The 23,386-nt window shown below is 39.8% G+C and overlaps 2 protein-coding genes across 7 annotated transcripts in view; one reads left to right on the plus strand and one right to left on the minus strand.

Moving 5' to 3' along the window:
• The window catches only part of LOC139120832 (fibroblast growth factor 8b-like), an 83,650-nt gene that overhangs the window by 37,443 nt on the left and 22,821 nt on the right, over window positions 1-23,386 (minus strand). For 2 of the 3 annotated variants that reach the window (XM_070685411.1, XM_070685413.1), the window contains exon 2: window positions 17,837-18,043. In XM_070685411.1, coding sequence (XP_070541512.1) covers window positions 17,837-17,874 — 38 coding nt within the window. In that variant the 5' untranslated portion in view covers window positions 17,875-18,043. Of the gene's footprint in view, window positions 1-17,836; window positions 18,282-23,386 lie in introns of those variants that run through there. The other variant, XM_070685412.1, reaches the window with a different exon arrangement.
• The window catches only part of LOC139120831 (F-box/WD repeat-containing protein 4-like), an 82,752-nt gene that overhangs the window by 14,187 nt on the left and 45,179 nt on the right, over window positions 1-23,386 (plus strand). For 2 of the 4 annotated variants that reach the window (XM_070685410.1, XM_070685409.1), the window contains exon 2: window positions 15,220-15,315. In XM_070685410.1, coding sequence (XP_070541511.1) covers window positions 15,299-15,315 — 17 coding nt within the window. In that variant the 5' untranslated portion in view covers window positions 15,220-15,298. Of the gene's footprint in view, window positions 1-412; window positions 894-15,219; window positions 15,316-23,386 lie in introns of those variants that run through there. The other 2 variants (XM_070685408.1, XR_011549151.1) reach the window with 2 other exon arrangements.

Consider the following 23,386-nt stretch of genomic DNA (forward strand, 5'->3'; position numbering starts at 1 on the left):
AAGACTCAATAACCGTGCAGTATTTGACTCTCGACAATAAGTTTGCCCAATAATATGCCAATTTAAACTGATTGAGCTGCTCAAGTACTCAAATATCATTTCTCCATCTCTACTCGGTTTTCAAAATACAGAAAATAGTGAGTGCAGCCCACACCCCTGTTTGTGACAATCAACAAGTTATGCAGAGCGGACTCTTTTATGAACCTTTCACGAGATTCTCTATATTTGCATAAAACACGGTCCCGCCATCTAAAACCTTAATTTGAAGTTGTCCAGACGGCGTTGAAATGCCTCCCTGCTGTGATTCAGCGAGGTAGAAATTTACGGTTCCGTACGATCTGAAACAGTTTTCCTCTCCGACTGTGTGGTGGCGCTGCATTGGAACTTGCTACACTTATCTGGAGAAAAGATTATCCAACAAGTAGACATTTTCAGGGAAAGATGGCGGACGTTGAGGGTTTGTTTTCTTGTTGATGTTGCGAAATTTCGCGTGCATCTTGCAAAATGACTCTAAAAATAGCACAATTTATTTTGAGAGGGAGAATTTCGACGCTGACAAGGCATTGTTGTTCAGCATTTTCATAATCACCCACAAGAAAGATATTTGAGTGAAGTGATTGGCGACGTGCATCGCTTCGCTTCGATTTTGATATTACTTTTAGTGAGATATTTTATCAAGTTGAACGCCATTTAGGGATAAACACGATGAAGCTGCTTCTCATGGATTTACACGATGACATTCTGTACGAAATCATATCCTATTTGGACGTTGCCAGCATTGGACGCCTGTCTTGCGCCTGTCGCAAAATCTATCGACTGTGTCAAGAGGATGTTGTTTGGAGGCGCATTGCCCGACGGCTTGTCAACATCGGCAAGGATGATACGAGCTCACGGTAAATCACAACGTTATGATTCACACACTTGTGCATGTACAGTGAGATTTATTACATGTGGTTACCTAGAATGCCATGTCAAAAATATTACATGGCCCTACATATGACAAAAACACGCTGAGTAACGGGATAAACATTTGCATAAAATAAATACAAGCCATGCCAGTGGGACGTGCAATGTTACACGATCATGTATGTGCACTTCGTATCACTATTTTAACAAGGATTGGGATTTAGGCAGATTGTATGTTGTTTCCGGTTCATAAAGTTGCATAATGTTTAAGAGCGTTTTCTGTTAACAATGATGCAATTTTGTCACACATTTGAAGAATTCGGAGTGGCATTCATAAAATTAATGGGAGCGGTCCTCAACTAAGACTTGAAGTAGTGTCTATATTTGTACTTCCTCTCGTGCCCACCATTTGTTTTAAAGATAGCATGTAGAATGCTGCCATTGCCGTGAAAACTTGGCCATCCCATTTTACAACAATTGGTTCTGCCTCAGCTCTTGCTCGAAATACTCACAGTCCATGACTGTCATCAAGTCCATATACTGCTGCAACCCTAACTTATCCACCTGTATATTTTGTGCTTTTTGTTGTAAGAATACTACAGTTTAGAAAACTAAATAATTACACACTCTGAAACTGAATTGCAGGAAAGCAGAGCTCATAGCTGTAGCAGAGATACAGGGATGCCAAATTCAAGATAGTTTCTAATGACAACAAGGATAATTACTTCAACCACAGTCCTTCTTATGCTTCAACCAATGGCTTTCATGTTACAGTTACTCAGGACGAATAGCTCAATACTCACTGAGACAGATTTTTATTTTCTTTAATTGGACTTCAATAAGTTTCCACTGCATTGCTTGTCACTTATTTTATACAAGCGAGATTTTGATGCCCAATGTATGGTCATCCTCAATATCAGTAAAATTCACACTTTTTTAAGTCCAGTGAGGATTCTTTTAGAATTTGTTAGAATAAAAATCCGACACAAATATAAGCAAATGCAAGTAAATAACAGCAATGTGGTATCGGCAATTCACAAATATTCTTGTCTTCTGAGGCACATTGAACAACTGTTTGATTGACATGGTTGCAGGCAAGTCACTTTGTCAACTTCTGAACTCCATAGTTCACAATATATCATTCTCAAATGACAGCAAAATAAATATTTCACCCAGGAGTAGGAATTTGAAACTACTGTTGTATCTACTGTACTAAACACAAGAGGTTACTTTATTTCCACTTGATAGATACTGGTTATAAACATGTCCATAACATCTATTTATCACATTTTCTTCCTGGTATGTTGTCTTGATCTATCTTTCTAAAAGTTGGACCAGTTGGCCTGATCATGAAAATGTTGCAGGGTTGACAATTAAATGTTTGGAGCACCTGAACAGCTCTGCCTTAACAAAGTGAAAATAAGTCTTTGTATTTGCAAATTGTCGGGTAGACATCTTAATTTTATGTTCTTTATCAACTCAGAAACTATTTTCTTGGTGGAGTGATTTAAGCTAATTGTGAATTCTTAAGATTGGCACACCTATCTTTGCTTTGAATGCAAGCAAATGGCATGTGTAACTTAGTGTGCTACTTACTGTTAGGATACGTTTTTGAACTTTAATGACTTGTTATACCTTAGTTAAGAGGAACTAGATTTTAGGTTTACTGCTTGTAAACATGAATGAAAATCCGAACTGACACTTCCACTTCACATTGGTTTAACTCCATATTCCATAAACATCTGGCTGGATCCATATATTTTAAGTATAGATTGGGATCCAGGATGACTGGAATGGTTGATGGAGGGGGGAGCAGTACCCACTGCCTCTTTTCTGTAAGTATCGGTAATTGTCCACAAAATCAATGTTCCCACACATGTACCGGTATAAGTTTAAAATTGTTGTTAGTTTTACTCATACCGGTACAGTATTTGCCTGTTCTTGGTCAATTGAAGTGAAGTTGGTTATTATGATCAGAAATGTCCTAGATATCATTCTTCATCATGAACAGAAATGTAGTTCTTGTGACAGTTCTTGTCACCGAGATTTGTAGTCAGGACAGAAACATTCAACTGCTTGAAAATTAACCTTTAGTAATATGCTGTATGATTTTCAAAGGATACATCTGACCTGTACACATCGACTGGGGTGAAAGGCTAAATTCAAATGTGTTGAAAAGCTTCCACATGCAGCTTACCTTTTGCCATTTGGACATAACTAGTTTTTCATAGGTGGAAAATACAACACTAAGCACATTAAGTCTTTTATTCAAATTTCAAATCCAACATTGGTCCAACTTCATCCTTAAAAGCATTGCCATTTGAAAAAACACCTGGAGCAAAAGGTGATGATGGAATCCGGATTTTCTGGTTAATCATAGTGAAAAAATTGCCAACTTACTGTGTCCCAGGTGTTACTGCTTGAATGTTTTGTTCTGTAATTAATTTCTGAACAAAACTGTGTCCACAGAAGTTAGGGATTTACTTCTGTCATCAAATGTGAATAGCTGATAAAAGGAATCACTTCATTCCTAAAGGAAATTGCTTAAACATGATGGAAATCCTTGTAATATTACAACAATCTCCTTTTCTTCATGACATAAATAGTTACGGTATCACAGGAAATCAAAGAAAGAAATAACAATGACACATGTAATCTAGAACATATGGCATGATTAGGATTAGTCATGGAAACTCTTTTACCGATCGGGTCATGATAAGTTTTTAGCTAGTCAGAAAAGTATGGGTCTTAATATGAAAATACCCCTTTCATTAAAATTTACCAGTGTGTTGTAAAAGCTCAATTTATAGATTTTTATGATCTCCAACAAACAATGTCTTGATTTGTACATTCTATGAGTAAATTGGTCATGGGAAATTCACAGTGTTTTTGAAGTTCTCCGGTTCGTTGTGGGTTTCACAGGTGTTTATGTCTGACCAACAATTATGTCTTCTAAAAGAGTTCCGCACACTTAATACATTGAGCTGCATCTGTCACGTGCCAGTGAAATCCCCCCGAGTCATTCTTTCAGAGCTATGATGGGAAAATATGTATGTATAATGGTAGGCAGACTTGAATATGTGCTGCACAAGAACTCTTTTGTTTCTTGTTTATGTTCAGATTTTGAATGATATTGCTGTGTTGTTTTAATTGACATATTTATTGTCAGATCAATTAGCTGTTAATCATGAAAGAAGGTTCATTTCCCGTGACTTAATATCTGTATAAACAGTGTGCCTGTACAAGTAGCACTGTCAATGGATAATCTTGTAACACATAGGTATCTGTAGTGGGCAATCTGCTGCATTCCATCCCTTGCCCACCTGCTAAATTCTTTTCACATACACAGAAGCTCTGCATGAACTTCTGATGCCATTGTCAATACAAAGTTGGGCCTACCGGTTTACAACAGGAAAGCAAACAAGTCAAAAATAGAAATTCTGTAAAGAGACCCAACCCTTCATTGATGAGGGAGGGCAAAACCCAAAAAATTCCAATATTAAAATGTCAGATCCATACACATCACACATACCGGTACACTGTGGTTTTTTTGTTCATAAGCACCGATTTCTCAATCCTTTGTCCTGGAAACAAATAATGTGTACACTATATGAAAATGCCTTGTGATTGAGTTATTTGCTATTGAAATCTTCCATCATTAACCCTTTTCTGCCAAGTCGGTGAAAATCCGCTTGAAATTCGGTGTAGCTAGAATCTGAGCAGCCACGGCCGTTATCCTGCCAAGGCGGTGGAAATCGGCTACTTTTTGGTACCCCCTTTCCTGCCTAGTCGACGGAACTACGTGTAGCAAACCCTTGCTCGCGCTAGGGGTCGTTCGAGGACAGGTTTTGGGCGAGGAACGGCGTTTGCTCTCGAAATGGGTTCACAGAGAGTCCAACGACAGGGAAAGGTGCGGAAGCTACCCAGCCAGTCCCCCACCCCGGTGGGGGACTGGTTTTTTTTTGGGGGACGAGTAGCGTACTTGGCAGGTTAGCACGTTGACGTATTCTAGCGGAGTTTGGGGTAACTTGGCTCTGAGGCACTACATAGATTGCGGCTGAAATTGACCGACTCGGCAACGCTAATCTGTAAGGCAACCGCCTAAGACCGCCTCAGCTGGCGGTGCAATTTTTTGCCAATGGTGCGAGACGAAAATCACGGACTTGGTCCTGATTGACGGGAAGTGCGGACGGATTTGACGGACTCGGCTTTCTCGAAGGCAACCGCCTAAGACCGCCTCAGCTGGCGGTGCAATTTTTTGCCAATGGTGCGAGACGAAAATCACGGACTTGGTCCTGATTGACGGGAAGTGCGGACGGATTTGACGGACTCGGCTTGATTAGTCCCTGACATGGAACTGATCCGAACGGACTTGAGCGACATTTGTGAAGGGTAACCACCGCTTTTAACCGACTTGTTACCTTCTCGAAAAGAACCCACTCAGATGTCGGACGTTGTCGGCTGCACTTGGCTCTAGACGTTCAAGCCGTGCAACGAAACACACCGCCTCAGCCTTGCCATTCAGGAACATGGCCTCAAAATTTGATACCATTGTTCACCGACTTGGCGGCTGCGGTTAGGTGCGTGAACCGTTGTTCACCGACTTGTTACGCCTATGTTGTCCCTGTGAAGTTCGGCTAACGGCCGAGTCTAACGGGAGTTGGCAGACCTGTGTTTGGTTTATACCGTAGTATGACCGACTCAGGTAGAGGTACCTGTCGGTATATTCCGAGTTTTACGCACTCGGGCGTCAATGACGGGTCGTCATCACCGCTGATGACGTAGACGTGCTGGCCACGTTATTTGAAGGAGCCATGTTTGCCCAACGGACGAGGCCGAGACAGCCGTTGACAATTTTGGCATCCTTCATCTTTGACCGCCTTAGTTGGGTAAGCCGCTCGGCAGGCGACGGTTATGACCTAAACAAGCCGCTGAAGCACTGTTCGTTGCCGTACAAGAACGAGACGGCCAGTCCATTACTGCTTAATGGGCAATCTGTCGGGTTGGCTTGTCACCGACTTGGATGACAATACGCCCTGCGCAGGCGTACTTAGAAGGGACATGAGGTTAAAGATACGGGTTTCCCACCCGTACTAAACATGGGCTTGGGGCAACGTCCTTGGGTGGCAGGTGCGCATGCCACGTACCCAGCTGGACGGAATGTCAAGTTGAGATGCTAATGACATTGACTATGTTATGCTAAGTGCTCGATTGATTTGCATCGCAAATGAGTATTATTAGCATATCAAATGGTGCGGACAGGCAATTTACATGACGGGTAGGAATGTCAGCGCCGGTTGGTGGACTGATTGCCGTAGGTCCATTATAATAACAGGTGGATGCATATATTAACACCCCTGCGTCCAATCATGTCCAGGGCTTTGTTTCCCTGTGGCTTTAAAAGGGAGGGACCTGCTAGTCTGTCGACACTGTTCCAGACATGAGCTTGACGGACCGCAAAAGTTTTCTGAAGGCGAGCAGACGACTGAAGCTCAAAGATGCAGAGTCTCCGGGCGGTAGTGGTAGCGATCGTTGTGATGTCCCTAGTAAACGTTCTAAGAAGTCGGGCAAGAAACGCTCCCGTAAGGCGAAGCCATCTCCGGCTGAAAAACCCAGTGGTAAGCGTAAACGTAAGACCGATCGTTCTGCCGATGAGGATGATGACGGGTCACCGGTTGCCAGTGGTTCTCACCCGGCTGCTCCGGGAGAGACTACTTCACCTGCAGAGACTACATCTGCTCTTGTGGGAGATACTTCACCTGCACAGACTACGTCTGCTGCTGCTAGTGAGACAGTGAGTAATGAGACGGCTGATGCCATTGTTCTCCCCCGGCTGCTCCGGGAGAGACCCACCTGTGTCTACTATGAGCCCTCATCCTGCGTCAGAGAGGTTCCTGTGCCCAGTGCGAAAGAGCTTGAGTCCTCGTCATCAGCAGAGGCTGCCGAGCCCGCTCCTGCCATAGTTTCGTGTGCTGCGATGTCCCCGCCGAAAAAGATAGTGCGGAGGGTTCGTTATCAGGATAGCCCACCTGATTTTGAGCCAGATATGATCCTTGATGCCGCTACGGGCGAGTTCAGGCCCAGACGCCCAGACGACGGTGATATCACCGCTGAGTCCGACTCGGAGGTTGACGAGGATGCGGCAGAGGACGATGACTTTTATGACAGGCAGTACGTAGGTGAGGCAAGCTCTGACGACGATGATGACGCTGCTGCTGTGTTGGCGGAGGACGACACACCTCCTGTCTGGCGTATGTCGGAGACTACCGATGCTAATATATTTGAAGAGACGATTTTGACCATGAGAGAGGACCGACTTTCACCTTGCCCAGCCACGCCCGTGAGCTCGATTACTTTTTTAAGTTTATTCCAGCTACACTGATCAGATTGGCCAAGGACGAGACTAATAAATACGCCAAATTCCACCAGCGACATATCGCTAGGAAAATAGATAAATACTGGCGTAACGCTGACTACTGAGAGGTGCAGGCGTTCATTGGCGTCTTAGTCTGTATGGGTATCGACCGTAAATCATCAGTGGAGGATTATTGGTCTAGCGATCCCTTTCTGAGAACCAGGGTATTTCTACTGTGATTACCCGCAGTCGCTTCAGCAGCTTATGCGATACTTTCATCTGGCAGACCCAGAGAACGATCCACGTCGTGATCCTGATGAGGCACGCCGCCGACGTCGGTGTCAGGAGGATCCCCTGTATAAAATCAATCCATGGATGGAGCCCATAGTTGACCGGTGCGTAAATAATTATAAGATGGGTAGAGAGATCTCCATCGACGAGGGCATGGTGCGATTTAAGGGCCGTTCTAAATTTAAGCAGAGATTACCGCATAAGCCTGATCGAGACGGTTTCAAGATATGGCAGCTGTGCGACTCCACCACTGCATACATAGCTAACTTTGCACCGTACCTAGGTGTGAAATATCGGGATCGGACTGATGGGAGACGGCAGGAGCGAGGTGTGGTGAAAAGAATTACGATGGAGCTGGTCCAGCCATTCTGTGGATATAATCACAGCCTATTCTGTGATAGCCTGTTTAGCACGGTCGTTACTGCTAGAGAGCTGATGGAGACCGGGATCTACATGGTCGGGAGTTTCAACCGCCGTAATCGTCGCACCATGCCCCCTCAATTAATTCCGCCGGGTAAGAGGAAGCGCCTTCCTCTGTCTGTTGGGGATATGAAAGCCACGACCAGAACGGACTCTCGTCTTAACATCACTGCTTATCAGGATAGTAACGCTCAGGTGCTGATCTTGAATACGGTCTATCCACCCTTGGAGTGCGTGCCAGTGGGGGAGGGAGACGAGCGGCGACAAGTGCCTCTGTCGCTGTATAATTATCGCCGGTACATGGGAGGCGTCGACCGAGCCAACCAGAAGCGCAAGTACTTTCACACTGGGCGCAAGAACCACAGATGGTGGACATATCTGGCATGTTACCTGATTGATGTTGCCCTGGTAAATGCATATATATGCTTCAAGCATGTACACCCTGATAGTAAGCTGACCCATAAGATGTTTCATCTGCGTGTCGGGAAACAACTCATTGGCGGTTATTGTGGGCGATCGCAGCCCAGTGTGAGAGAGGTCGAGGCCACTGTTTCTCTTGCCTCGTACATCAATCCACAAAATCAGCCGATGCACGTTGTCAGCCGTTTGGAGGGGCGGCAGAAATGCTGTAAAGTATGTAGCAGAGAGGGTAAGACCACTGCGAGCGGACGACTGTCTGAGACGTCCAAAGGATGTAGTCTGTGCGGGGTTCATCTTCACGAGGGCGAGTGTTTTGCGGCTTTTCATCATCGCATGATGCTACGAGGTAAGAGGAGCATTGGCGTGCAGACCTCTACTCACACAGCCCGACGACACCATCAGCAAGAGAACCCGACGTAAATAACGGACAGGGGACAGCTTCGCCTAACAGTGGCTTGACTGTATTCTGAACACGGACCATGATCACATTTTGAGCACGGTTGTGCCGTTTGTTTGTGCTTTACGATCCCGCTGATTGTAAATTGAAACACGGATTATTTTGTACAATCCCCCGATTGTAATCTTTGTAACACGGACCATGCACTCGGACGTCGAGAACAGACTCTGAGATTTATTATTCGGCATAATGTAAATTATTCCCGAATAAAATACTATCTATGGATCGCATATTTTCGTTTTGTTTTGTTTTGTTTAGACGGATTATTTTGTACAATTCCCCCTATTATAATTTTTGAAACACGGATCTGCCACCCCGATTGTAATTTTTGAAACACGGACCATGCACTCGGACGTCGAGACAGACTCCGAGATTTATTGTTCGGCATAATGTAAATTATTCCCGAATAAAATACTATCTATGGATCGCATATTTTCGTTTGTTTGTTTTTACCCCCACTTTCGTTTTTGGCAGATCCGTAAGGACGCTATAGTAATGGATGAACGTGCGTTGTATCACGTGGGAGGGGCACAGCCCAACGGAGGCTGTGCTCGTGCGACGTAGACGTTGTACCAACCATCTGTCGTTGGGGTTAGTGCATAGAGCAGTTGCACTGTCCAGAGCTAAGGTGGTACAAAACTGCACCTTAGTAACAACTGCACAACTAACGTGTTAGGAAACGGTAACACTAACGAGCTAAGTGTTCACTGAACTGGCCAAACTACGTACACGCCTTCCTTCAATGGCGGAACTATGTCGTTGACACTACGTCAAAGCAGACTGCAATGTGCGACTCTTCCAAGTCGTTCAAGGTACGTGGCCAAGTGACACAACCCAGGGGAAACAGGACAGGTTTGAGGGTGCTCCCGCACCCATAGCACTAACCCCTGGGTCTTCTACTAACCCACGAGAGAGGTGACGTTTCCCCGGTGTGGCCGTGCGTGCCGGCGAACGAGCTTTACTTCCGCGAAAGTAAGCTAGAAAAGGGCATAAAAGTGCACGTCCCCTGGGGCAAACAACGCCCGTGACCTCGTCATTTTCTGGACACAACCTCATCAGCGGTTGCCCCTCTATACGGGCATGCAAAAATTTTGAAGTCTAACACGTATATGGTCGGTAATCGTACCCCGAAAATGCGGTATTTTCCCGCCAAATGCCTGGCAGGAAAGCGTGCAGGAGAGCCTATCTTCTGTAGACACGGAAAAGGGGGCCGGTTTTGACCGACTTGGCAGGATAACGGACAGGGGCGCTCGGCAGGAAAAGGGTTAAATTGATTTCCTGATGTGATAAATTTGATATTTCTTCGTCTTGACGTGCTGTATTACATTTTGGTAATGTCTGTCAATGGAACATAGTAACTTTGCCAACTCAATATTATCATGCTGTCTATACAACCAGATCGAGTCAAACAATTTGGTGAAATGCAGACCAATCCGTTTTACTTTGCCATTGAAAGATATAATTGCTGAGATATATTGGTTAAAAATACCTGACATGAAGAAATACCATCAGTTCTCTTCTATGCATCTGTAGATTTAAGAGCATTCAATCAGAGATAAATGTCTGTATGATTGATTTACATCACGAATATTTTTCATACAAGTTCAAGCAATATTTCAAGTTAGAAGAACAAGTTTCAGATGAAATGTTAAGTCATCATATTTACACTATAGTGATATATGACACACTCAAAGTGTTTACACAGTATACTACACTCCTTGACAAGATCCAAAGATCTTGGAAAGCCACAACTACTATGCACATGATTTTTTTTCCTTCAAACAGAACTATCCTTTGTCCAGAGTTTTGGGTGGTCGCTCATTACTTTATCTGAGAGAAGGATAACAGGATCAAGGGTTAATACAATCCCGATTAAAGAACACAAGGTTAGAGAATGTAGAAATTGAGCTAGATCTTCAGTATCTGAGAAACCATTGAGTATCATCCTTTACAAACATGCCAGGCATAAAAGGCTAATCAGGGATTTTCTTTTGATAAAACTTATCAGACGGTTTTCTGCAACCTGGTCTAGTTTGGCCTTAGTTTGGAATTTTCCAGCACATTGAGCTGTATGAGTAATTGTTCATCTGTACCGCTGCCAATGTCATATGAGAAATATTTGACTCTGTTATTGACGTCACCATCAGCACAGTCCCTCCACGGACTGTGCCATCAGTTATGATATGATTGGTAAAGGTAAAAATGCTGCTAGCTATTCATTCATCCATTGGGGTGGCCGTGCCTGTCTCATAAATCATTGGCTCATGCAAGCACACACCCTCCAACTCTTTTCAGATGTCTTCCTTCCTTTCAGAGTGCTCTGAGTTCACATCGATAAAAAGGAGAGTGGTATTGTTGAAATGAGATCGAGCACAGTCCCTCCACCAAGGACTGTGGATCGAGGAACCTCCCGTGAAATCAATGGTGTTAAATATGTATGTGGTTCCTGTTTGTAACTTACTGTTTGGACTAACTACCACATTGTACCTGAAGGAATATTGTCACCACATATAGGACAGTTTTATCCTAGATAATTGTAAAATTAGTACCAAGATGTTGTCCTGGAAAAAGGTAGATGTTTTGAAACTCTGACAAAAATTAACAGATATTCATGGTTTAATGTATTTGGTTTAATGTTGTAGTGTCAGGTTGATGTGTAATAACATTGCTGTGTCCCTTGGTGAAAGACGTCTGTTCTTGTAAAATAATTGGGCTAATGTGCAGCATCTCGGAAGTCGTCATCCAATTGATTGGCTGAATCTTACCATTATATTTGAATATCAAACATATTTTGATGATACAAGTGCTACCCACCTATAAATTAAAAATTGAGAAATGTGGTTTCTATTGTCAGCTAATATGTTCTTGAATTTGACATTGAACTTTTAATGTTCTTTGCAGCTTTCACTCAAAGTTGCTGTTCATTCATTCATTTGTAAATTAGATGCCCAGAACTCCCTGACGAGAGTCTTAGCACCCCTTTCTTTGTAGCCATGGATCAGTTCAAACAAAAATGAAAAAAATGCATACAATTTCAATGCATTTCAAGTACTGTGCTAGGAGGAGTGATTGGAAATGACACAAAACATGATGTGTAGAAACATTCTTGCCAGCATATGTTCATGAACAGCTGGAGCGTGCCATTTAGATACCCCAATCAGATGAGAAACTGTCAAACACATGAAGCATTGGTGGTCTGGCAAATATGTACTTTCTTAACTTGCACTGAAATAGTCCATTAGTTTTGATAAGAGACAAACCCTGACAATGTCTGATTAGTGTACAAAGTAGAATAACAAAACAATTATGGCTGTCAAAAATGGTGCATTTTAAGAGCAAATGAGCTGCAATCTAATGAGGCCAGCAAATCCCGGCAACCAGTTATCTTTTGGAAGCATGTAGAATCTGAAGGCCAACAAGACCATGCTTTACTATGCACAAGTTTCCCTAAAGCTGAGGTCAATATATGGAAAACCCATTCTGAATACTGCTTTCTTATGATTGTTGAACTAGAGACAATTTTTTTCTACTCTAGCATGGACTATTACAAAATTGTAGTACTTTGCATGTAGCAGTTCCTCTGTTAAAATGTAGACTTAGTGTAATTACATAGGGTTTTGATGCAGGATTATTTTAGGACAGATAAGAAAAAATGATTTGTCAGTGTCTTTTTCAGAGAAAATCATTAATCAAAAGGTCAGAGGGAGACTATATATGCAATATTTAGAATGCTCTAATCAGTACCTATCTTTTGTGGTTATACAGATTGGTTTTTAATGTGAAAAGGGGTTAGCAGTGTACATGTATGTTGAGCAGATAATGACAGAGTTATAATAAGTAATTGGTAGTAGTGAGATATCAGCATTGATTAGCAAGATTGCTGTTTCACTGATCCGATGAGGATATCACTCAGTATCTTCTACATTGTGCCTTGAAATTTTATCCATTGACATGTTATTCAAAATGTTAGCACATCAGAAAATAAGTACATTGTATTATGCTTAGTTGCATTATGGTGTCCATAATATGGCAACATTTGTGGACAATATCACCACGGAACAGTGTAACAACATGGATTTGAAGTCCTACATTCTGGTCGCATAGTAGCATGGTGTCATGAATATGCCAGTCATGGGAACAATTCAGGCAGTAGATAAAATGTGCATAAATGGACACAGAATTTCTTAGCCATTGTGAGTTGTGATAACTATGATTGCAGGTTTTCAAATTCATTGGTATGACAGTGTGACAAACAATGACAAATGCAAAGTCAGTCTGACTATGATGACAGCTTTTGGTACACACATACATGCACATTCATATGTTGTTTTGTATGTAATGTGGAAGAAATGAATGTTTTTATTCAAGACTGTGCGAGCAAAATTGTACAGACTCAGAACTTTCTTGTCAATGGGTGTAGATTTCTACAAACATACCAGGCATTGGGCTTGGGAAGCTTCTGTACAATACCTGGTAGAAGACAAATGTTATTGATAAAGTAATGTGTTTCATGGGATATTTGGCACTATTTCAGATGAATTCTCTGTGTAATTGTCTCCAAAGTGATAAAAATGAAAAGCCAAATTTTATACCCCATATTTATTGAAGAAATCTCACATTTGTATAATGTATAATAAATGTCTTTGAAAAGTCAGACACCTATGAATATAACATGATTTTGTAATTAGTAAACAGTCCAAGAAAATGTTGGAAAATAATCTACAGTTATTGGTGGTTTCTTCTGTGTACATGTAGATGACATTGATCAAACCTATCTCATTATTCAAGGCTGCTGTATAGTTACTACCATAGTCCCTCTATCCCTCTACCCTGTGTGGGACTGTGTTACTACTGATGCAAGTTTAGAGTGATTTTTCTGAGATCAGGGAGAATTGTCAGAAATTATATTGGTCACACTGTACTTGTATCAATGATCTTCAAAACAAGATTTAATTTAAGCCAATTGTCATGAAACAGCTATGGCCAGCAGCCAAACCAAAGAATCTATTCTCATCTAAATCCACAGGAAAGAACAATAATCATTCCAAATTCTTAATAATCCTAACAGATGTACAACGGTATATACGATGCTTTTCCCGGTAACTTTTAGCTTTTGACATCATGGGATTCCTTGTAAACCACAAATTCTACCTAATGTGCCACACTCAGTAGCTATGTTAAGTATGGTGTGTGTCAGTGCACATGGTTTGATGAAATTCTGAATGACATTCAAATACCAATAAAAACCAAGAGGTTAACAAAGCTCAGCATTTCTGTTTGTACATGGATTAACACTCTTCAGTCTTGTCATCATAAAGTGGATATTTCATAAATTTAGACTCATGCTGTCTCCGAGGTATAAAGCAGAGAATTAGTTTGGTTCCCCCAAAATTAGCCTTATAATTGATTACTCTGGAGGTCAAAATTTGGTACCATTGGGCTACTTTGAAATTCTCGTAATTCTCATTACTGTAAGTTGTCTGAACAGTGCTCAAGTTGAGGGCACTTTTTAGATGAGATTTGTCCATAAATCATGGTAAGCTTTGAAATCTGGTAATAAAATGTCACTGAGTGTGCATTCTTTGCTGTACCACACACCATTTGTAATGTTGTTGTAATGTAGGTGTGTTTAGGGTGGTCACCTTGCCTTGCCCACTATTGAATTGTTTCAACTGAAACTTAACACAGCCCATAGTTTGTTACAGTGACCCAGTTTTTCAGGTTTATTTTTTGATATGCTGAAACAAAGATGAAGTTAATAGTAGATGCTTCAAGTTAACTGATATATTCATTTGTATATGTAAACTTGGGTATTACGATACTTCCATGAAGGGAGTGGAGAGAATGTCTATTAAAAAATGTTGTGTCTCTGGTTTTTCCCCTTTTTTGGTTTAGGACATTCCCTGATAATAATTATTTTGCACCTGTTATGAAGGCATTCCAGGAATTGTATGGTAGCTCTTTGATAACATAAATAGAAGGAAGCCAAACTTCTCACATACATGAATATAAAAATAAAATATAAATACAGGTACTACTACTACTAGTACTAGTGAGAGATTCCTTGATGCATGGACTCACTGGTAGCAATTACCAATGCTGTCCTTTATGCACTGTTAATATCATGCATTTATAAGACCATGAAATTCATCAATAAATGAAAATGTTGTAACTAGTTGCAGCGTTCCAAGCTACTACAACAACTTCTACTATGTCCAGTAAAACTTGTCAAAATTTGTAGAGCAAATTCTAATGCCTGTAAGAGCTGACTGTGTCATGCGTTAGGGTAAGACTCCAAGTTGTTCAATCCAAAAACTAAAGTTGCACTTGCAATAGTGATGGATTTTCAAATTTTTGTGTCTTCTTCTAGGATCCGATGTTTGCCAATAAAAGAGAGATGTCGCATTTCACTGAACTGGATAAATGGCCGATGTAGAGACAAATGCCTGATGAAATTTGGTATCAAGTAAGTTACATTTATATATATATACTGTGCATCATCCGTTTTAACCTGACATGTATTTTATGAGAGATAGCGTGTTGTAAACTGTTGATAAGGTGTGTGACTGTAGACATTGTATGGGTTTGGTGGATTTGTAAAGATGATATGGAGAGATGTTCACTTTGAAATCTTCTTATCTATTAACCCCTTGTGATCACGTGAAGTACCTTACCTTGACCGTTATATTGAACAAATACTGTTCAACTTTGTAACTTTGATTTTAAAACAACAGTTTATTTCAACCACCAACTACCTTCAATTGATGCAACTACATAAAGTTTTGCTTGACTACTATTGTTGTATTAAGATTAGTTGGTTGTTTATTTAGAAGATGTACATGTAACCTTGTCCCCGCTAACTGTGGTTTATTCCAACATGTGTGCCCATGCTGCTTGTGGTATATATGAGCTACATAACTCCTTGTTGCGGTTTATTTGGACTGCGTCTCATACTGTCCACATTTACAAGTATCAATTTTCAAACACTACTGAATTTTAACTGGTGGACATTTTGTATAACAGAATCCTAAAACAAGGCAAGTGGTTTGCTGTAGTCTACTGCTATATATGAAGCTAGATCTCCTGCAATACACAAGTGTATTTATGGAGTAGAACAAAGACAGAAGTGATAATCTATTGCCTTCTAACACTACGAAGACCTTAGATTTTAACGTGTGCCCAAACTTCAACTTCCCTCATTACTGAAATAATTTTACAAGAAGTAAAACAGCCCAAGTAGAAAAACATGTTGTAGCCATACCTTAACTAAATGTGTTTTGATCTTGATGAAATAAAAAAAAACTTTTGTTGATATCATAGGTCTCCTCTGATTTATGTAAATGTACTTTTAGGGCGCTCATGTTTCGGTACAATCTCTCTGCAAATCTGCCAGACTTGGTTTACATTCAGATATTATTAACTCCTACAGCATAAGTAATTGAATTATCTATGGCGCTTCTCTACTGCTTGTTGTTACTACTTCATGCATCTTCTCATTCATCTTACTCTATGGTGTTGTCACGCACAGCAGACCTTGTTCTTTTTTTGATTCTGTAGAATTCACTCCACATCCAGACCTCTTTTAGAAGTCATCTCAGCTATCAAGAATGCAACAATGCAAGCTATTTCTGTATTTTCAATATTGAACACCACAAACAATGACTGGAAAAAATGTTTCCCACACAGGAAGTAGAGACATCTAGCTTGCTATACATATGCCTATGACAACATGTAAATATTTGCAACAGTGGTATTTGGGCCACCTCACACAGGGAACAAGTTGAAATCTCAATCAAAATACAGGTGTATCATGTCATAAATATGCCTTTATACTGAAAGTGTAAAGGAATATCTCCAAATCATCGGATGCATATGCTCGTTGAGATTTTCCAAAATCTGAAAACCACTTTTCATTGCATGACCAAATGTTCTGGTGAAAACTTTTTATCGCTACAATGTTTACTGTGATATGATGATTTGAAAAATGATCACTGTCTCCGTCAGACAGAAAATATTTTTGAAAGGGTGTTTTATTAAGAGTATGTTTACATGGTAGCTGGACATACATGTTATTTAAAACCAACAGAAACCTAAAAGCTTATTCAGTCACTGCATTGCACAGGAGGTAAAAGTTATTGATAAAGATGTTTAGTTAGCTTTGAATGTTCAGTTGCATGCAGTGGGGGAAAATCTAGTCTGCTGTGAATTTCAAATGTAAATTTTCATAACAGCTTTAATCAATGTGTGCTGGTTACTTGAAATTGCAAGTGCACACATGTTATACATGGTAACGTGAAGAGTTGACACATGTAGCCAATAGCTGCAAGTGTACCATGTGCCAATGCTAGGAATAAGACAAGATAATCTGTCAATTTCATTGCTCATAGCTGTTAATGCTACTTTCAAACACACTTACATAGATGTGTTAGAGTCGATCATACAAACAAACTTCAGTTGAAGCATAATGTATAAATAAGACCATAAAATAATTACAGGCCCATTTATTGTATTGGATTAGACACTAGAGGAAAGACAGATTGCCTCAGAAGGTAGTGAATGTACCTATAGTCCAGTAAATGTGTTGTTAACAACACATGGTAAGTTTGTTGTCCAAATTTAGCATAGTGATAATCACGCAGGTACGACATACGCAATGTTCGGCCAGCAGAAGGGTAAGGTGCTTGGCCTGGTTGCTGACGAATTTGGTAAATAATTCTACTGTATGAGACCTGATCCGTGATAAAACCAAGAAGACAAAGAGACACTTGTGTAATGGTTCTTGGTGCTGGTGAATTTTGGTAACCAAGTTCTGTGTTTGCCCAGAGATTTTTTGGTCGCAGTGCTGAACACACTCCACTCTGCATACACAGAAACACTGTTTTAAATTATTGATGTGCATGTACTGTATGCTTTTAAATGCCGTACACCCGGAAGATCCGGTGGAATGTGTATTAAGATATTTGATGGATATTATAGATCGTACTTACCATATAGCCTTGGAACTGTAGCTTATCTTAAGCCTCATACAGACTAAGTTGGGTCCGTTCAATTACATGTAGACACTAACAAGAAAGAAGGTTGATGGGATCAGCCAGGTTTAACACCACTACATATCCTCAGCAAAATCCAAAGTGAATAGAATCACAGCTGTGTTTGATTGTTGAAGTAGTCCTATTGGTCGCAGATAACTCCCTCTATGTACAGGAAAAAATACAAAACTTCCTTTCAGCAACTTTCAAGAGTCTGCAAACCTTTCTCAGAACAGAATGGGTTCGCAATCTTATCAGGATATTCTGGAGTGATTCTGAACCAGGCTATACACTCATTGGTATGGTTGTGTAGTCTTATCAGTGTTTGCACTGTTGGCCACTGATCAGCTATGTACATTGGCAGCTAACACAGTGTTGTGTCTGCTGAGCAAACCCCTGAACTGGTCTCTCACTTGGTGTTGTCCCCATGCCAGGGTCACGCTTTGTTTACATTTGCCCTCATTGGTATGATTGTGTTGATTTCCAAGGGGCATCTCAAAAGTGTGCACAACTGTCAATCATACTTTTGCATATTCAAGATCATGGTCATGGTGTACATGTAGCACAGCATGCTGACTCTGTAGTATAACATCTCCTTACAATGTCTCTTTTGCTCTTATTCTGCCATCACTGTTGTAAAGTTCTTTTAAAGGAGAGAACTGGAGAACTTCATTTTCAAACTACTGGCTTCCAAGGTATGTAACTCTGGACATTCATCCAATACTAAGTAGTGTGGTTCAACAGCAAAATCGAAAACAAACAGCTTAAAGGTTTAAAATAAAAAAATCAAGTACATGTATAACAGAAACAGCATAGGCCAAGCAGCTTACTTGAAAATGATTTCAAGAACCTTTTCTGATAAAATTATCAACTATAAGTCAACATGATCTCACAATGCTACTGTAATGTTTGTCATATACAGTATGTAAATGGATAGATCAACATGGACTTTTGGTTCAAGCACGTTACTGGCCAGTGACTGTGATTTCAACATTCAATTATTCAGTTTATGAAATCAAAATGTGTCATTCGTCATCAATTGAACAGTTCTCAATTAAAGTTGGTGAAGTTTACTCTGTGCAGTCATAGAAATGAGGGATTTATAACCTTTGAATTTCTTCTTCTTTTTAGGAAAGAGTGACTTATACAGTTTATGAATTATTTACGCTGACCTAACACAAGTGTCAGCCAACTGATTAGTGCCAAAGTTTAATCCTTGCCTTAATTCAAGATGATTGATTCTAAACTAAATGCTATTATACATATACGCACCTGGTGCTCTCCAAGAGGACTATGTGTACCTTTCTTCCAGGGCTGGCATGAATTTAAGCCCTGACAGTGTTACTGCATAACAATACAATACAGCCACTCCAAACAGGAAGTTTTCAGAGACCAAGTGTGTGTTATGTGCAGCTGGTGCAGTCACTGCATTGACAGTTTTAGTACCAGGATTTAACGTCATGTGATAATCAGTGTTTGTCATGTGACAAACTGTGAACCTATGTATGAGGGCTCTCAGATGGTCAAATCTCAGTGGTCATGGTCAGTGGCAATCAATTGGTTGGTAACTGAAGTAGCCAAGTGATCTTGAGATCAAGATGCTTGGCCATAAACCAAATTGAATTGTTAGAATCACGGCTGTCTTCAAGTCAAACAGTTGCAATTCTTCAAATTAATTTAAGCCCTTTCAAAAGATCTGTGCATAGCAATATATAGTATTTTGTGTCGTTGTTTCCAATAAAACAGTCTACAATAAAGGAGCACTGAAATCCGTTTTTAGGGTCTATGGTATAACCAAATATCAATAAATGGGTGTATGACGTAAGTAGTTTACTTTGTGTGCCACAAGTTGCATTGAATTCACAAGTTTTGAATTCAACGGAAGAGTAGACAGGAAGAAGACTGTCACTTTACAGATCAATGACGACTGATACAGCTTCTGGCCAAAGACTGTCACTTTACAGATCAATGACGACTGATACAGCTTCTGGCCAAAGACTGTCACTTTACAGATCAATGACGACTGATACAGCTTCTGGCCAAAGACCGTCACTTTACAGATCAATGACGACTGATACAGCTTCTGGCCAAAGACTGTCACTTTACAGATCAATGATGACTGATACAGCTTCTGGCCAAAGACTGTCACTTTACAGATCAATGACGACTGATACAGCTTCTGGCCAAAGACTGTCACTTTACAGATCAATGACGACTGATACAGCTTCTGGCCAAAGACTGTCACTTTACAGATCAATGACGACTGATACAGCTTCTGGCCAAAGACTGTCACGTACTTTACAGATCAATGACGACTGATACAGCTTCTGGCCAAAGACTGTCACTTTACAGATCAATGACGACTGATACAGCTTCTGGCCAAAGACTGTCACTTTACAGATCAATGACGACTGATACAGCTTCTGGCCATAAGACTGTCACTTTACAGATCAATGACGACTGATACAGCTTCTGGCCAAAGACTGTCACTTTACAGATCAATGACGACTGATACAGCTTCTGGCCAAAGACTGTCACTTTACAGATCAATGACGACTGATACAGCTTCTGGCCAAAGACTGTCACTTTACAGATCAATGACGACTGATACAGCTTCTGGCCAAAGACTGTCACTTTACAGATCAATGACGACTGATACAGCTTCTGGCCATCTCTATCATAGGATTTATGTGTTTTGGTTTTTCCGCTACCCTATCCCCACTAATGATCACATTGTAAATAATGTGAATACCTAAGATGTTTAACCCCCACGAAGTTTGCTTCCAGGATTTTGGTCACTTTCTGTGAACAAGGAAGGTAGAACTAGACCATGGTAATAAGTATGTGATTCATTAAATTCATACTCCCTGATAGTTGGCTATCCATAAGTGTTGCATTGCAACAAAGTAGATATTTCAGGGCAGCGTGTGTGGCTAGAAGTGATAAAAAGTAACCCAACATTAAAAGTTGTATATCCAGAGAAACTTCTTTTTCAAATTAATGAGAAACTTAAGGGGTCTCTGTAGGAATTGCTGATAAAAGACTTGATGACAGCTTGAGAGTAAAAAAAATGAAGAAAGGTTTGGAGAAATGCTGAGTCAGCAAGCATGCCTTATTCTGTCATCTTGTACTTTTCCAACTTAACTTTTGTTTTTTCTTTCGGCAATTAGATTGTAAATGAATCTTTATTTCTGGCAATTCAATTATAAATAAATAATCTAATTAAATTTGAGTTATCAAATAATCCTGCAATGAACTTGTCACAGCTGTGTGTACTTCTCCAGCAGCTTACCTTGAAAATGCACACATGCATAGTGGCTAATGTTTTCTCTGAAATTTGACCGCATTCATGAGTGAACTTACATTTTATCACAAGACTTCGTACTAGAGTAAATTTCATTGTCGGCTCTATCTGTACTAGGTAAACACAGAACTATCACTATCAGTTACTATTCTGTGTTTACTTCAAACAAAGCCCTCCTCAGATTCTAGATTATTTAGAAAGCTGATAAAATACCTCGGAAAGTGAAATAAACACCGTCTTTTTTCTGAAGAGTCATTATCCTGTTAAGTGTTGAAAAACTTGTCTAAACTTCTTTTCTCCCGCTTTTGATGTCTGCACAGTTTGAATTTACAAGAAGTGGCAGTGTGTTAACATAGGCAAATATTCATATCCTTCATCATTATCATTGTAGAAATAAACTTTTCGATCCAATTTATTATTCTTGTTGTTTCTCCTAATATTTGACTTTTTTTAACACTTTTCAAGCCATAATGGTGTACTGATTCAATTGTCAGGTCTTTTTGTAAAGTTTAGTGTCTACACTACAGTGATTATAAATGTGTGTAACTACCTTTTCCACTTGTTCAAATGAGAAAGTTGTTGAGAAAACAGGAAATTTCTGGATCTCCTTACGCTTGGCTGTCACAATGATTTTAGTAATTTTGTTAAGTCACTATGATGTTTGTTTGCAAAACGATATAATTTTCCAAAAGAAAGATGTTGTCGAAATCCTAAAATATATGATTCTATCCCTATGTACATTTTGCAATTCTTATTTATCTAGGATTTGTCTATTGTCTTTACATCTGCAGATGAAATATAGATATGTTAACAATGCCAATACTGTCTGCAAATTTTTCATTGTTTTACATTGAAAATGACCACCATTTTTTATGTTTTAAACTGCAAATGCAAGAATTTCATGATCTCAGTAGTCCTTTGAATTTGGATTTCAAAATAACCCACGATGTCATTTCAAGATTTCTTTTGCAAAGCATTGCCACATTTCTTGATCACATTGAATTTCAACTTTTATTCAAGTTCATACAGAGATACCACAGTGTAGAAAAACTGAGGGGGGGCATCCATTTGTATAGCAATACACAATTTGCATATTCTTTTGTTCTGAAAATCTTCCCTTGTATGATTATTACATACATGTATTAATAGATTAAACCCCCCCTTATCCAGAACCCTGAATGTGTTTAAAAATTTCAATGCTTATGAATCTTCACTTTTAATGAGAAAATTTTCCATATGCACTACTCTTTATTCATTTCTATGTTGTGATATCACCCTTAGACCAGGGCCAAGGACTTACATGTAAGCATTTAGCGAATATTTGGATGGCAAAATGCACACATTCATGAACCTTTGATGTCAGAGAAATTCCAAGCTACGATCTGTAAATTTCCAATAGCAACTGTACATATTCTAATACACTTCTTATTCCAAGTATGTTTGTCACAAATTGTACTACTGGTATATCCTAATATTCCTAGCAACTGTTACCAACCATTTCAATATCATCTCATTGTATAAAAAAATCCATGATTATACGAAACACTTTTTATCAACCAAAAAAATATCTTTGCAAAAGGAGTTTTACGTTTGCCAAAGTGAAAGACACAGGGTTTTAAAAAATGCTGTTTCTGCCTGGACTTCAAGCTGCCAAACTAGTACCAGTATTGTAGAAATGATATTATGGCCAAGTTTCTGCAACCCCTGAATTTGAAGATTATGGTGACATTTGTCGACTGCTTAAAGTTAAGTGAACTGAATTAGCTATTGCATTAAGTTAGACATTATTGTTCACAAAGTTCTACATCTGTTCACTGAACTTATTGTTGCATACAGACCAAAAACTTGCTGGTCTATTCCAGCTGATCATATCGTTTTCACTTCTGGAGAAATACTCAGCATATTAAAGGCATAAATGTTGGATGGATGAAAAAAATGTTTCCAAATTTATCAATGTTTAAAATTTCAGTCAAATCAGGAAGCAGAAAACTGACTTAGACGGGTTTGAGAAAAATAACCAAAATGGCAGTCAGACAGAATCTACATGGTGGCATTTCAGTTGTATTTATTAAAGTATATATCCATTTCAGATTTGTGTAAGGGTTATTTGGGTAGCTACTACAATCTTTCCTTGTTAAATAATACAATAAAAACTGTGTAACATTATCATAACATTGGTGTTGACTTAGCAATGAAGACTTCCA

This window comes from Ptychodera flava, chromosome 20 (assembly GCF_041260155.1).
Source record: "Ptychodera flava strain L36383 chromosome 20, AS_Pfla_20210202, whole genome shotgun sequence".
Classification (NCBI taxonomy): Eukaryota; Metazoa; Hemichordata; class Enteropneusta; family Ptychoderidae; genus Ptychodera; species Ptychodera flava.